This window comes from Pteropus medius, unplaced genomic scaffold (genome assembly GCF_902729225.1).
Source record: "Pteropus medius unplaced genomic scaffold, Ma_sr-lr_union100, whole genome shotgun sequence".
Classification (NCBI taxonomy): Eukaryota; Metazoa; Chordata; class Mammalia; order Chiroptera; family Pteropodidae; genus Pteropus; species Pteropus medius.
This window is the reverse complement of record NW_024356397.1, coordinates 3,036,839-3,053,484: the sequence shown is the minus strand read 5'-3', so window position 1 is coordinate 3,053,484 and position 16,646 is coordinate 3,036,839. Positions and strand designations below refer to the sequence as shown.

The window sequence follows — 16,646 nt, the reverse complement described above, 5'->3', positions numbered from 1 at the left end:
TGCCAAGATGAAGAATAACACATCATTCTTTTGAATATTTCTTTAATATTACATTTAAATATTCTCTTTAAATACAGCATTATCACAATGTAAAGGACCTAAAAGGCAAAAACAAAAAAATTGTTTTCAGAGAACCAGATAAGCTTTGGATTCACATTGAAAATACTACCTGTGTACAGTAAATGAGAAGGGAAATTGGAAAATGAGTTGCGGTAAAAAGTTATTTCTTTTGTCTAGGCCTGGACTGAACGGGGATTGAAGCTATCTGCTTCTGTGGTCAGAGGCCTAGCTTTTCTAGCAACAATGAGCTACAATTCTGTCCAACTCAAGTAGCACCAGAAATGAGATGGACTAAATTGTATAGGAAAGGCCCTTTGCTTGACAAAACAGTTAATGCTAAATGTTAATATTTAGCATTTAAAAGCTCGGGATCGGTATGAGTCGGAATTGTAAAATTAAGGGATGGACTTAGATTAAGAATCTATTTTCTTCAGAAAAATCATTATCTTGAGGGTTGGCAATGAGTTTAATAATTAGATTCAAATTCTTGGTTTGATCCCAAAGGTTAATGTGTCTCTTACTGAGCAGCTGGAATCCACTTCCTAGATTAGGAATACCTCCTAAGGAGAGACTGTATAGAGCTCACCCTCCCCTTCTAATACAGATTTTCAGAAAGATTCTTCATAGTCAAATTCCCAATTAAGCTTCGGTCTTGTATTTGAGGGGACCAGACTAAGGTGGGGACTTTTCGTGAGGCTAGAGAGCAGAGAATAAGGACCTATATACTTAAGAACTCTCTGCAAAATGTAAAACGCAGCAAAAAGGAATGAAAAGGAGAGGCGAAATGGGTTTAAAAGATGTATCTGTGTTAAGTACAAGGCCTTTCAGGCTCAGTTTAGAGATTCTACAGGTGAAGTGCTGCTGTGACATACATGAAGGTTGCTTTAAGACACCAGGTTTGTAATATCCCACAAGAAAAGGCTTTATGAGCAAGATAAGTAGGAACAGTTATGTCTCCCACCAAAAAAAATGTTTTTCACTTTGTTCTTTCCTGTTTAATAAACCACATCAGAGTGAAGCATGGCATAAAGGATGTTAGAGAAGAGTGTTTTGCTCACTATTGCCTCCATTTTAAAACAAAGGCAAAGATAACTTTGCTAATAAAAAGAATTCAGTGGTGTTCAATGGAACACATCCAGAACATAAGCTAGACATAAGAGGAATAGGAACCATATCCCCCAATAGAGGTAAGAACTAAATTTGAGTCCCATTCTATAGACCTCAAAGGTGGTCATCAGAACTTGAATTCTTTGGAACCTAGAAACTGACATTTCCAATTGTATGCAGCATTGAAGAATTGGTTTGGCTTCCAATATTTATATGTCAAGATGGGGGGGGAGGTCCAATAAATATTTGCAATTCTTGGAGGGTGAACTGGAATAGCATTAAGAACTCTCTAGCCCTGTATGTCCAAGAAGGACCATGAGGGTAGATGCAGAAATAAAAACCCAAACAACAAAAAATAACTAGTTGGTGACCTTAGATTGCCACATCCTATATTCCTTTAAAGCTCAAATCTTCCAAAGGCAGGGAAAAAAGACCTAGGTGAAAGGAAACATGGCACAAACTAAGTCATCTTCATTCTAGAGAGCAGCCTATTCTGCCTCCTTTGGACAAGTAATGCTCCATACATGCCCCCCAGGGGATGTGTGAGCCCCAGTCTAGAGCTGCCTGATAGAGCTAATATTAGACACACACAGAAGACTTGGGCTCTTTATACCACATCCCCAGCCAATGTAGCTATTTTTCTTTAAAGGAAAAAGGATGGGGGCAGAAGGGCGAGTGCGGGGACACGAATGACAAGTTAAACTCTAGTACCTAAGAACATGAGAAAGAAACAATTCAAGTTACAGACCAGGAATCCCCAGTGTGGGGAATAGGTCAGGGAACACCAAACGTGTCAAATATTAACTTATTTACCAAATAGGGGCGCCAGGAAAAGGTGGTTAAATTTTTATAAATCCTGGAGGCTTTTTACAGAAACAGACCCTTCTACCCACTCCTCTCTAGATTCGACCAGGTGACATTTCCAACTGCATTATTAAGACATACCAAAAGGGGATATCAGAGTAACCACTGAAGAAAATGAAAATGAGCTTGTACCCCACCTGGAGTTCAGGAGAAGAGAAGGGGCTTTGCCATGCTATTCAAATTATGTGTTCTGGTCCCTACATAAAGAAGAGCTGCTTGAATTACCCAGTGTCTCCTGTGAGATCCTAGTTCTTTGTTCCGATGGCCCAGAAAACTCAGTATTCGGCACTATGCAGCTTCCTCTGCCCCAAGACTATCCCCAGATCAACCTGGGGCTGGTCTCTTTTGTTCTGTTTACCCTTTAAAAAATACTTGTGCGATCCTTTCTCACCTGTTCCTTAAAGACCCCAATAAAATAACATGTGAGCAGCAGCTGCTTCTACAGTTTTGTTTTGAAATGGTGTTAGATAAAATAAGGGAATAAATAGAGAATGGGTAAGAGGCAGAATCACCATCCCTGTGTCACACTGTCAGAGGGAGTTCTAGGGAAGAATCTTCAGGGGGCCGGTCTTCGCTCTGCTGTGAGGTCTTCTCCACCATACAGCCCTCTTCGCTGTCCGTGCGGAAGGGGAGGTTTGAGGGGGACCAAGAGGGGCGGAAGTCTTCATTCTCCAGCTCCTCAGGGTTACAATCTTCGGGCACTAGTGCTTCTAGAGTGGATGTTTTCCCCACCTCTGGTTTACAGAGGGCAGCCGGGTCTGTGGGGCTACAAGCCACCAGTGAGGTAACAGGGAGAGAGAAGACATTCAGATCCTTCTCCTTGGAGAAAGAGGGTGGAACTTCTTCTGTACTAGGCTCTCCTTTCACCCCCAGGACTGGCCTCTGCTCCACCTGATAATAGACCAGGGGCCCACTGTTCAAGTAGGACGGGTTGTTCACTGCTGAGGCAGTTGCATGATCTGAGTTCTCGGCAAAACACAGGACGGAGGATCCTGGGGTCAACTGAGCCTGGATGAGAATGGGGGCTGTCAGGCCTGGGCACAGCTCCTCAGGAACAGCCAAGGGCTCCTCGAGGATGCACACACCCAGGCTCTCTATGCTAGAGTCCAGGCTGGCACTAGAGCCGCTGGAGTCTTCCTCTGCCTTGAGCCGTTCCAGTTCCTCTGCACTCTGTAGGTGCATCACTGCTGTCTCATTCTCAGCAATGAACTCCTGGAAGTCCTGTGTCTCGGAGCCCTGTGCTCTTGTCAGGCTGCAGCTGGCAGTGGGTGAGGGCTCCTCATCTGGGGCCGGTGGGCGGCTCACCTGCCGCTTGTTCTCCAGCTCCAGCTTCATGATGGTGTGGAGGTAATGAGTCCGGACCCGGATTGGATTAAATTCAATACGCCCCGCCATGTTCCCACAGCCGTCTCGGGAGCAGCCACAGGGAAAGGACATGCGATCTACCTGAGAAGGGGACAAGGAGGTTGAGGCAAGATGAGACCAACAGATTTAACAATGGCAAAAGGAGACAGCTGGCAAAAATAGGCAGTTGGGATTTGAGGTCTTCTTACAAGAAGAGAAACAACCAATTCAAAACATAACATGCTACATGAAATAAGTCAAAGACAGACAAATACCATATGATTTCACTCATATGTGTAATATGAAAAACAAAGGAATAAACAAAACAAACTCGTAGACACAGAGAACAAAATGATGGTTGTCAAGTGGGAAGGGGGTGGGGAGGCTGGGTGAAAAAGGTGAAGAGATTAAGAATTATAAATTGGTAGTTACGAAATAGTCACAGGGATGTAAAATACAGCACAGGGAAAATAGTCAAGTATAATAACTATGTATAGTGTCGGGGGGTGGGGGGTACCAGACTTATTGAGGGATCACCTTCTAAGCTATATAAATGTCTACCCACTATGCTGTACACCTGAAACTAACATATAATTTGAATGTCAACTATAATTTAAAAACTTTCTTGAATGTTAAAAAAAAATTTTTAATTAAAATTTAAAACGACAATAAAAAACATAATATGCAGTGTGAGCTAACAGAACACTAGATGGTAGTTATTAGACCACTAGCGTTTTAATTCTAGTTCAGCCTCATTTCTCTCTCTAGGGCTCTGTTTCCTCTTCTAAACAAAAAGCAGACAAAAAATCATATAAAAGGGCCCTTCCAGTCAAAAAGTCCAGAGATGCCTTCTGAATGCCAACAGTTCTCAGAGTAAAAGAAATTTATGTGCTTCAGACTTTTCCAGAATTTATCTGGTTTATTGAGAAAACAAAAGAGTGGGGCCTAAACCTACAACCTTTTGCAATGACAGGCATGGGAAAGGAAGTGGAAGACCTAGCTAGTCCAAAGCAATACATTCTACGGAAACGAGGCAAAAATGCCTTAGTTTGCTAAGGTGCTATATGAAGGTTCAAACAAAATTACAGCCAGCTTTTCACCGCTTGCTTCAATTTCCCCTGATGTTTGACCAGTTTGTTTCTGAAGCAGTTACCAATATAATTAACTTACAGACCAGGGATATCTGGAAAGGAGATGCTTTTTACCTCCTTATCTCTCTTGGATCCCGAAAAGGGAATAAAACGAACCAAAACACCGCATGCCAAAAATAAAAATTAAGAACACAAGTAAGCTACTAAGTTACGTACAAATACACAGTGTCTTCTTATGATGTCAAAGAACTCTCCATTTCAGTTCTTAGAAACAGTCTAATTATTAGGACTGTCCTGAGGTCTTTGTATAACAGACTAATTCATTATGAGACTTCAGTCTGGAAAGCAATATTTGGCCAGATCCACTAAGCTATTTGATACCTTCCTAGAAATAAAAAGGTTTTTTAGGATAAGTTCAACTAAAGACTCAGCATCTACATCCTCAGAATATAAGTTCCAAATAAATTTAATTCTTTGGGATGATACTGCTGTTTTCAATTCAAATGTGTCTTTCAACCTATCCCTTATCAGAGGGCCAACTAGGAGATGATGCTTTCTATCTTTTAGGACACTATGAATTTAGGCTCTGCCAGGCCAAGTGAGATCCTGAATGACAGGATCCAAGAATTATTTTGATTTTTACAAAACCGAAGTACAAGTACTGTGAATTAAGTGTTCGCAAGACACAATCTAAAGTAAAGGCCTACCTTACTTCTCTGCTTCCTTTTAATCTGAAGGAATCAGCCAATATGTAGAGAACAGCTCCTAAATGTTAAACTTACTAACCCCTGTTCCTCGATTTGCTGACAGCTACTTCTTACTACCCTCCAGGTGTAAAACATAGACAAGATCATTGGTATCTCCATGGCCTAAGAATCCTGTCATGTTGGTTTTCTTAGCTCATGGAGGAGGGTCATGGGACTGGGGAGTGTTCACAGTCATGGGGAATCCACCCATGGATGAGAAGCCTCCTATGTTCACTGGCCACATCCCTCTGACTCTAGTACAGATATACCACCTCGGGTCAACTTGGACTGACCTGGCATTTAATCCCAGCTTGGCTACAGGCACATGCTTCTGGGTCACAATACAGTCGACAGTCACAACCACACTCTTCTCGTGACAGGCGGATAGCTCGAAGTTCTTGCTTCTCTTCAGCATCAATGCGGTGGACCCCAGAAGCCCTCAGCAGGGCCCGTCGCCGTTTGGTGGGCAGAGGCTGCAAGAAGAAGTAATCATCCACCTCCACATTTTCCACATCAATATCTTCATCGGAAACATCATCCAATGTCAGGCCATCAGCCTCCACCGACTCTACTGTCCCGTTCTTTGTCAGCTGCCAAGAGACAAGAAGGAAAGGTTACATACAGCATTAGCAGCACAAGCCTCCGCACAGAGAGCATCTAGAGTAGCATGATCCATCCAACTAAACTTCCTGCAATGATGGAAATATGCCTGCTAATACAGAAGCCACTAACACACGTAAATGTGGCTAGTGCAACTGAGAAACTAAATTTTAAATTTTATTTAATTTTAATTAATTACAAACAGCCACAGAGGCTACTGTATTGGATACTGTAGGTCAAGAGAATAAATCTAGAGCAGGAAGACAGGAAACCTTATGCGGGTCTCGCACCACCATGTCAACAGAAAGGACATCACCTTTCTGAATCAAAGTTTCTCAAAACCTCTGTCTCATCTTCCCTCCTAGAAGATAATCTGTTCCCACAAACATACCCTCTATTCCCAGACCTGTGTCCCTTAACTTTGGCTAACTACCTTGTAACACAGGGAGGAGAAAGTGTATCAGTGGAAGCCTTTGCTTCCAACCCACCGCCTAAAAGAAATACATTCTTTCTCCTTTCTAATCCATTTCTGATGTCAAAGAAAAGTTGTATGTGAGGTAGGGTGGCATATGTAATAATGACTTACTACCTACAGGCAGAAATCTGGGTTCTCTGGGCTAAGAGGGATAGAGAGCCAGGAAAGGGAATCTTAGTAGAAAGACAGGTTAAAGACAATTCATAGTTGAATGAGTTTTGAAAACTCCCTAGAGAATTCAAGGAAAGAAAATGAGGTCTCATAATCCCCAGGGCTCTGGAAGCTACTAGCAGGATGAAAGCCATGCTACTGGAGGGTTTGGCTTATTTCATCAGACAGCCACAGAGTAGTGCTTGTAAAGGAACAACTCCTAAGAGAAATGTGATGCAACAGACTTGGTTAATAAGCTACACACCTGTTTTTGTTTTGGGAGAGATTAGTAGAAAAATGAGGAGAAATAAAAGCAGTACTTCTGGGGATTCCCTAGTCTAGCATTTCTGAACCAGGCAAGCCCGTTACAAGGGGCCTTTCTGCAGATCTCAGGATTGCTCCTGTCTATTTCACCAGGGTCGACCTACTCTTAATCATTCTCCCTCCTACTATCCTTTCTAAGAAAACAGATTAGAAATGCAATAGAAAGAAACCCATGTAGAAATCAGAATTTAATATGTCACGATAGAGGTGGCATTTTATATCAGTGAGAAAAAGTCTTCTAATCATTAAATGGTTAGGACAACTGGATATTCTTTTGGGAAAAAAATGTTAGATTCCCAATTCACATTATTTGTAATAATTAATTCCACATGGATAAAAGGCAAAAAAGGTAATAAAAGTATTAGAAAACTTATTGGTAAGTAAAGCTACCAATAAGTAAAGCAGCTTTTTTCTTTCCTTTTTTAAGAAAGACAGTCCAAAAGGAAAGCAAGTATTAGATGGCTTAGATGGGAAGACGCATAATACATATTTTTGAGACCAACTGCCTCCCTATAGAGTGCTAAAGATAGGAAAAATTTCTAAGAAAAGAGTAAGCTAGACTCAGGGAGGGTAGAGTTTTCTCTTGACATAAAAAGGTGTATCAGATGCCACCATTGCTGCTGCTCACTAAATCTGCTAGTAAGGAGGAATCCTGTACCTCAGTCTTGAGTTTCCCTGGCCTTATCTCTAGACCTCCTACAAGGGAGGCCACAGAACAGGATGGTATCCTGTTTTGACAGGTCATTCCTTTACCAGATTTAGGAGAGACGTTTTCTTCTTAGGCAAAGGTTAGAAAGCATTCATTGCAAATGATGAGAACAGTGTTTATCCAGCTGCTGCTAGAGCAGCAGGAAGGTGATGGGGTCAGTGAGGGAATTCCTCAGACAGAAGGGAAACCTGAATGTCAGTCTAGTTAGAAAAACAGGTGCAAGGCTTTAGGAGTAGGCTTAGGGAAGTAGACAGAGATCTCAAAGGGAGAAAGGAATGAGATCTAGTTAACCTACATCCTCTGGCACCAGCTCTCCAACGCTACCACATTCTGGTGTCTCATTAGGATTTAACCCACAACCCTGGAAATAATGCAGCCACTTATTTTAATATGGGCCCACAAGAAACTTGGCCAGGCCTAAAACAGGGCTCTCCAAATTTGGAACTAGGAACTCCGGGGGAAATTTCTGCAGACTGGTGAAAACTATGGCTGTGGAGTGCTAAGCAGTGCTAAGAGAGCAAATGGGTAGCTATAAAGAGCCATCTGGGATGGGTCTTCTTCCAGCCCTCCTCTCCTTCTACACTTAAAGAGCTGGTGCGGCATTAGACGGCAAGCACAGTACTATACAAATCGAAATAACTATTTCATGATGCTGTTGTTTACACCAAAAAGACCATCACCTAGAGGTGATGGGGTTTATAAAAATAGTACAATCCTTTCAGACAATGTAAAAGATCCAAAACCTGTTCTGTGCATCAGAGCAATGACAATCATCTGACAAGAAACTGGAACATCATGCTTCCTCAGGTTCTAGGGGTGGCAGACTTGAATGTCACATTTTAAACTTTAAAAACATTTGTTGAGGGAGCGAGGGTAGAGAAGCCATTTTGCTCTCTTTAGTAGACTCCCTGTAAGACACAAAAAGAAGGGTGTCTCAAACTGAGATTTGATTCCAAATCTGAGATGTCTCATTAGAAAGATCTGGAATCCATACGCCAGGGGCAAGAGTCAAATAAAAAAGTCAAGAGACCTAATGGTTTCCCACTTTATTTTGGCACACGGGAAATACCAGACCCCAGACCCCCTAGGCACCTTCATCTTCTTGGCATGGAGTTTCTCCTCCTTCAGGTGCTCACGAAGAATCTCCCGATGGTTCACCTCCTGCTCTTGAGCAAACTCACAGAGCGTGTAGCTGCGTACAGAGTTATGACGCTGGGCCATGCCCAGAGAGCTACCACCCTGGCTGGGCACACTGGTGAAACCCTGGCGCCGGGCAAAGTAGTATACAGTCACCTGGTCAAAACGTACATTCTTCCTCCGCAGCTGCTTCTGCCGCTTCAGGATGGATGTGGCTGAGAAGGGAGCACAGAGAAATTTTATTAACCCAGAGACGGACTGTTTGGGGAACTCATTCTTTCTCATCCATCTAGTTCTCAGCTATTCTCCAAAGGTGCTCCCTGTACTTAGAGACATTTCTAATTTTCAAATCACAAATGCATAGTTGGAAGGGACCTTGAACATCAGTTGGTCCACACCCCTGCCTCCAGACTGACTTCACCCGAACAGACCATCAAATCTATGTTTAGACATCAGTTGGGAAGATCTCTAGGTAATCTTTTCAGAATATAACAATCGAGACAGCTTCACTGTCCAACACAGCAGCTACTACCACATGTGGCAATTTAAATTTAAGTTAATTAAAATGAAACAAAATTTAAAACTCGGCTCCTCAGTTACACTGATCTCATTTCAAGTGCTCAATAGCCACAAATGGCTAATGGCTATCATAGTGGACAGTACAAGATACAGAACATTGCTATTATAATAGAAAATTCTATTAGACAGTGTCATAAAATGGGATAGCAAACTTCTTCTGTAAAGGGCCAGGTAATATGTATTTTACCCTTTGCAGGCCATGAGGGCTCTGCTGCAGCTACTCATCCCTGCCACTGTAGCATGAAAGCACTCATAGATAATAGGTGTGGCTATGTTCCAATAAAACTTTACTTATAAAAACAGGCAGTGAGCCAGATTTGGCCTACAGGCAATCTCTGATGTATAGTATCAGAAGTTCTTTCCAAGAAACTAATTGAGCTAGAAGAATTAAGCAATCTGGAGTTGCCTCAGTTGTCCAGGCAATAAGCATTTATGTCCTGCTAGAGCTACCATTTCATGGAACTCTACAGGACTCCGGTGGGAAAGGGAGAATCCTGGACTACTCCTCCTGCAATTTAATTCAACTTATTCTGGGGCCCCACAAACCAAGCAAATGTAAAATCAGCTAGAATAAATCAGACTTAAGTCTATGATACTAAAGCAATGAGGTCTTCCAAAGAACTAAGAGCTAAGGTTGAGCTAAGAGTGGGAAAGATTATGATTAAGGGCAAATCCCCAAGCTGGACAGAAGCTGTCTCAAGAGCTTTAATGGTCTCTGATGCTTAGGGATGTGCATATACTCACGTGTGAAGCTGGAGGTTGTAGGAGGATTGAGGCTGTCACAGCTGTCAGCACTGTCACTGCTAGAGATCTCATCATCTGAGTTGGAAACTGATGAGCCCACATCTACATCATCAAACTTCCTCTTGAGACCCGAGCCCATAAATGCATCCATTGGTTTCAAAGGGGTTTCCTTGGAGATCCCACCACGCTGGCCCCAAAGCCCCTGCTCACCACCAGCTAGCCAGGTGCATTAGGATTCTGCCTAGGGGAAAAAAGGAATCAGCATTCCTGTCCTAAGACAGACCCCTTCCAAGTCTATAAATACAGCTCTCCAACTGAAGACAGAAAGCATCTGGGCTATCACTGATGTCTGGTCCCTTGAGACTAGGCCATTTCTCTGCTAATTCCCGCCAACATTCTCCTACTTTTCTTTCCCCTCCGCCCCACCCAGTCTCACTCTTAGAATAATGAGATGAGAAACAGCAGCACCTTTCCCAGTGGAGTGAAGGCCTTTGGTTCCTAGCCAGCTGAGCTCTAGGCTTCATTAGCCCAGGCATAACAGTAGCTGCTCTTCTGATTACACAGGAGAGCTCTCCAAGAGGTCAGTAGGAGGGATTTGGAATCAAAGGCAGAATTAGGCCATGCCTAAACCCAGACTAGATCCAATTATTTTTCCTAGTGAAGATATAGGCTGGCATTTCCCAAAGTGTTTATATGAAATAAACTAATTCCATGGATGTTAATAGCTTTTATAAGGAAATAGGGCTGCTCTGTCAAAATAGTTTAGAAAACTGCTTAGGAAAGGACTTCTTAGAGGCTTTTAACATGCTAATGAGCATGGGGAAGGGTGGGAGAAAATAGAATGCAGTGTTTCACACACCTGAATATGGAACCCTTTTTGTTTTCCAGAGTATTTTAGGGGCAAATGATCCCTGGATCACACTTTGGGAAATACTGCTCTAGGCTCTCAATTTCTAAGTACATGGGCAGCCAGGCAGCCAGGAAAACACTTTACCCAGATCTTCACAAGTGTAAAGTATCTCACCAGGCTCCTAAAAGGTCAAATTTGGTTCTAAAGAATGGACTAAAGATTAGAATCTGCACTAGCTTCAAAACTCAGAATCTTTCCCAATTTCCTACTGCTCCATTAAATAGGGCTCCGCTGGTCTATCATCTTCCTCTGTGCAAGGAAAACTTCGCTTTACCACCTCTGCCCTCTGTAAAGAAACCAGCAAAGGAAAAACAAATAGCGAAAGTCACAATTTACACTGGTCATATAGGTATGACAGACACTGTCTTCCACATGCTGTCACACAACCAAGGAGTCTAGGGTACAAATTTTTTTTCTCCATCTTTGGAAATAACGTTCCAAAGGATAGGAATCTGCTTGACAGAAATACTGTCAGAGCCAGAGCCACATGTGTTGATATGAAGCCTCCCTCCTTTGCCACAGTAAGGCCAGAATCTCCCCAGACTATGATCTCACTAGTTGCTAATTATGCAGCAAGAATAACAACACTGCCCCGAAAGACAGGGCTGCATTACTGCAGAGCAGCTACTCAAAATATACTGTGGTGTCAAGAGATGCCTGCTACAGAATTGTTTTTCTGGACTGCGTCTCTTAGAAGAATTTGCCTGCTCTTGGATAAGCTCTACATAGTCAACCAGAAGTAATAACTACTTTAAAGACAATATTTCCAAACATATCTAGCCAGATCGCATCAAAATTCTGCCTTTAAGTCACAAGATGTACCTAAGAAACCTTGGCCATATATACAGTCTCAGACAAGCGAATTCCTGAAATAAATTTGGCCGTGGAGATAAACAAATAATCAAGTAATTGACAAGAACTGTAATTAAATTAAAAAATGAGCCCAGTATATCGATTCTGTTCTTTAACTTACTGATCTTGCCATCAGAGGTCACATTCCTAGGACATAGTAAGAATGGAGAGAGACAAGGACTTTTTATGGGTTAAGATTTCAGCTGAGTTTAAAGACATCTATTAACTAACAATTTTCTCATTCTATTCTATTGGGGGGGGGGCTTTGCAATTAAGTACTAATGTGGATGGGATAAAAAAAAAAGTGAGACAATAATGTTGACTACTGAATTTAATTTTTTCTCCCCACTTAAAAACCTTACCAAACCACATGAAAACTCAGAATGACCTGAAAATTCTGCTTTCTCACAAAGGGCTTAAGTCCAGCTTCAGTTTTAATTGAGATCCAGCTAGTGCTACTACTAGGAAAGTGGCTTTTCCTCAGCCTGGAAGCACTCAGGGACTTATGACTGAAAGCAAATGCGCACTTTGGTTCTTTCCTAGTTGTCCCTTTGCCTCTGGTAGTGTGGCTTCCCTGTGAATATTTCTCTTTAAGCCCTGCATGAGAATGAGATTGGGTCTGGTCCAAAATCATATTTATTATCAAAATTCTCCACTGTCTTCACTCAGTTGCCCCCAGGGATATCACTTCTCTTTGGTTAATTTTGAGCACTCTGGTGAAGCAAGTATTGCTGGCTGCTTGTTCCATTCTTGTTTGCCCTTTCCACTTCGGGAATAGTGGTTTCTATGCAATGATAGGAGGTAGACAGGAAGAAAAAGAAAAAAATGTGTAACTTAGAAGAAAAATATTTTCCTTAAAGTGCCCAAGAATAGTAACGCCCATATTGACTTAGCTCTCTTCAACCCTACCCAAGATCTGTTAGCATCACTTTCTCTGGCATTAACTCATTTAAAAAAATCCATCGATTTGGTCTTGACAACCAATATCAAGTTTAAATTTCAACCCAGCTCTCCTTGTCCAACTCTCTGGTGTGAACTTGACTTGTCAGACCAAGATGTTCACTGGGTACCAAGAACAAACCTCCCATCCACTTCCACAGTGGCCTGAAGAGATCTTGCTTTGCAACAGCAACAACTAGAATAGATTCCACAATTACAATTTATCAAATCAATCTCCTTTCAAACCACAATTAGAAACCAGTCATTTCCACTCTCTCAGCTATTTGTTGGCAGAGGATCAATGTGTGTATTCAAGAAACAAACACACTTATAAGTTATAGTCCCAGAACTTAAACCCATACAGAAATAATCAAGGTGAGACTGAAAATGCAGGTCATAACTGACAGTTAACTGTCAAAATAAGCAACTCAAACAATAAATGCTTATGGAGAAAACAATGCAAACCTCTATAAAAGCTTTTAAATGCCAGTAAAATGAAAAGTCAGCAGACACTTTCTGGCTACCTGCCTTACAGTTTTTTCTCGAGTGTTTCTAGCTGAACATTTCCCAAAAGTATATGAAATAATTCAGATCCACAGTATGTAGACGATATTAGGCTAGCACCAAACAAAACAGATCTAGAGCATATGCGTATTTTTAGTACTAGATCTAAGCTTTTTAAGGCCTATAAGGATTACTTTAACAATCCCCCAAACCAGCATGAGACTAGCAAAATAGGGGTGCCCCTGTACCTGCCACAAAATTTTGTGGATACACATTTATAAAGTTTAAGTAATAAAAGCCTATCTAATGAGTCCAAAATAATAAGACAAGGTACATCTCACAGGAGAAAGCCTCTCCACTCAACTGGAACCCAACCTTCTTCTAAAGGTCAAAGGACTAAAATCTCTAAGTAAGAGCTTCACGGCTACCATCTGTAGCTAGGTTACAGGAAGGAAGGCTTGCTGCTAAGTGTTATGATAAACCTGAATAATATGACCTGTCCCATTTCTCCTTTTACAAAATATGCTGTGGTCGATTCTTAAATATCATGAATTCTGTGGATCTATGCATTCTTGTGATTACCCCAAGATCATGAACTTTTTAAAGCACTCAGGTAAAAACATCCTGTTTAAACTAGGTAGTATTAAAAGGAAGACATCCTCCAACCCTCGCTCCCTGGTTTTTACCCATTCGCTGACACAGGTTAGAATCTGGCTTTCCATCTAAACTACCATCATATGGAAGACACAAGATCTTTGTGGGAGAACTGGCACATGATGCTGCAGGGACCATTAACTCTCAAGGATATCCAGTCATTTATAACTCTGGCACATACTAACATCCTTCTGGCTTTGGAGATTTGCAAGATGTAAAGACAGTAAAGAAAAGGAAAATGTGAATCAAGCATGGATTTACCTTGAACTGAAAACTGTAGGACAAGGGGACACTGTGTCTCTTGGGGATAACTTCTAACATTTCATATTGAAGAACAGTTTGTGTGTCACAATGCCACTCTAAACCCATTTAAAAAGATGAATCAAGACCATGGCCCTAAAAGGGATGGATGGCAGTCAGCTGCGTGTATGGGCCTGTGAAAAAGAACAAGCTAGCAACCAGGGCAAATGATGCTTTCGTTTCCCGATACGCCAGAAAAATGGGAGACATCAGAAACCTGAGCTGAAAGGACATGTCAAGTCACCAGTTCCCATTAATGGACACCGCCGCTGAATCTTTCAGCTCCCGGCCCATTTCTCTGATTCCTGCTAACCTTCCCGCTCATTCCAATCTTCTGCAGCCCCTACCCAGCCTTCCCATCCCTTCCTGCCTGCTACTCACTAATTCTCAACCACTCCTCCCTCATTTTCCTCTATTCTCCCTCCCCTTCCTTCACTTCCCTCCATCCTACATCACCTCCATTCCGAACTCAACCCTCATCCGCAATCCTGCTGGCTTCTAAGCCGTCCATCCGTCTCCCTCGAGCTGCCCCCGCAGTCCCGGCCCGCGTCCTCGGCACCGCTCGCTCCCACGCTTCTCCCTACCCTTTCCCTTCCCAGTGGCGCCCTAGCTCCCCGCCCCCCGACCGCTCCCGACCAAGCCTCCCTCATTTCTGACCCTCCACCAGCGCGGCTCTGGGTTGACCACTCTTCCACAGTAGCCCAAGGGCCGATCCCGAGAAAGGACCAGGCGGCACCCTCCGCCCCACACCCCCAGGCCCATTACCGGCCCCGCCGCAGCTGCCTCCTCCCGTGATGGTCTCTGCCGCCCCCGCTGCTGCCGCCGCCGCCGCCCTAGCCCGGTAGGAAGGAGGGAGGAGAGAGCGAGTCCCGGGACCGCGGCGACGGTCTGGGAGTTCCCAGGGCGGCAGGACTGGAGGAAAGGTGGGTGGGCAGGTCGGCCGGCAGGCGGCAGAGGGCAGACGGCTCCCGCAACTGGGGCGCCCCTGGCAGTAGCCACCCAGAACCGCCCCGGCTCCGGCTAACAATAGAGTCCGGCCGCAGCGCTCCGACTCTTATAGGCGCCGGCACGTCCTGACCGAGCCCCGGGGCAGGCTGGGAAATGGAGTCTATGTGCCAGCCCCGCGCCCAGCAGCATGCCGGGAGTTGCAGGCGGCGACCAGCGCAAAGCCGAAACGCTAAGCAAATAGGATCAGGAGGCAGCGTCTCTGCTGCAGGGGACCCTGGGAAAGCGAGTTAGGTGTCGCTGCAGCCTTTTGAAGAAGGGAGACCCTCAGCTACAGATCTTCAATGACTAAAGGAATTGTCCTCTAAATCTACTCTTTTCATTTCGCCAGGACCACACTCCCATGCCTAAAGGACATAATCCCCCTTATCCTCCCTCATGGGATCTTAGTCTTAAGCAGCGTGAGGTGCTGCAGCCTGCCCAAGGTATAGAAAAGGGAATACAAGCAATGTGTTATCTCAAAATGTATTGATGGGTTTTTTTTTCAAAAATATTTTTACATGAACTCTGATCTTCACAACTTTGCAGCCCATTTTTATGATAGAAGAAACAAAAACTCCGAAGTCAGAAGTTATGTCATTGCCAAGGACACCCAGCCTTGGTTTCTTACCTCATTCAGAATAGTATATGTCTCTCCCTTGACCTATACGCCCCTACAAGATGTTGGTGCATCCTCTCGCCCCACTGCCCCCAATCCTGTCGTTTTGTTTCTACTTCTACTTTTCCCCTCCCTTACTCTGCTGTAACACTGGTCTCCTTGCGGTTCCTCCTGCGGTTCAACAGGACAATCATGCTCTCATCTCAGTGCCTTTTGCCTGGAACACTCTTTCACCAGCTAGTCACATACTTAACTCCCACACTTAATATTTGCTCAAATAACTCATCAGATACCTTCCCTAACCGTTATTTCTAAAATGGTGCTTTCCCTTAGTCTCTATCCCCTTGCCTTATATTTCTTCTTAGCATTTATCACCTGACAAATATTTATATATTTCATATTTCAGTCTTCTATCACTTGACTAAATTCCATGAGGACAAGGAATTGTTTTGTTTACTGTATCATCTGCACCCAGTACAAAGCCTAGTATTTGACATTTAGGAAGTGGATATTTATTGGATTGATGAATGGCAGGATTTTAACTCAGGTTAGGCTGGATCCAAAGACTAGGGTACTTTTTTACTGTAACCAACAACTATTGGAGCCAGATCTACTGGCTATCAAGCTATCTTAGATTTAGAATTAAGAAGTTGGGTGGTTTGGAAAAAAAGCCAAGAATTCCAGTCTAAGCTGAAATTCTGCCTCCAGCCTAAGCAGGGACTATGGAGGTCAAATGACCAGGAAGCTCAAGTGCAGTAAAACAAACTACAAAAAAGAAAGAAGAAATCCTAATATTAATATGTAAATAATTACACTGAACGTCCAGTTCTAAATGTTACTGCTTTGTTCCAGACCATGCTGCTATGTATGTATGGACCAGCTTGAATCCAATCACGGATGGGTGGTTTGTTTTAGGGACAAAAAAAGTCAAAAGCAGAAGAGGAAGAAAAGACA

General features: G+C 43.1%; 1 protein-coding gene across 9 annotated transcripts; it reads right to left on the bottom strand.

Moving 5' to 3' along the window:
- Positions 1 to 25: 25 nt before the first annotated feature.
- CSRNP2 (cysteine and serine rich nuclear protein 2) lies at positions 26 to 15,163 on the bottom strand. Of its 9 annotated transcripts, none has more exons than XM_039862130.1 (5): positions 14,855 to 15,163; positions 9,931 to 14,223; positions 8,563 to 8,822; positions 5,506 to 5,802; positions 26 to 3,477 (listed from the first exon to the last, which is right to left on the bottom strand). In XM_039862130.1, exons 2-5 carry the CDS (start codon positions 10,079 to 10,081, stop codon positions 2,554 to 2,556), a joined length of 1,632 nt encoding a protein of 543 aa, XP_039718064.1. In that variant the 5' UTR covers positions 10,082 to 14,223; positions 14,855 to 15,163; the 3' UTR covers positions 26 to 2,553. The 9 variants fall into 9 exon arrangements, with proteins under 9 accessions (XP_039718064.1, XP_039718065.1, XP_039718068.1 ...); XM_039862131.1 differs by having other exon boundaries at positions 9,931 to 14,185; XM_039862134.1 differs by having other exon boundaries at positions 9,931 to 10,171; positions 14,855 to 15,161.
- Positions 15,164 to 16,646: the final 1,483 nt, after the last annotated feature.

Coding starts and splice junctions, on each gene's coding strand:
- CSRNP2 (XM_039862130.1), bottom strand. CDS start 10,081: ATGGATGCATTTATGGGCTCGGGTCTCAAGAGGAAGTTTGATGATGTA. Junction 8,823..9,930: donor TACAACCTCCAGCTTCACAC/GTGAGTATATGC, acceptor CTCCCTTCTCAG/CCACATCCATCCTGAAGCGG. Junction 5,803..8,562: donor TCCATGCCAAGAAGATGAAG/GTGCCTAGGGGG, acceptor GTCTCTTGGCAG/CTGACAAAGAACGGGACAGT.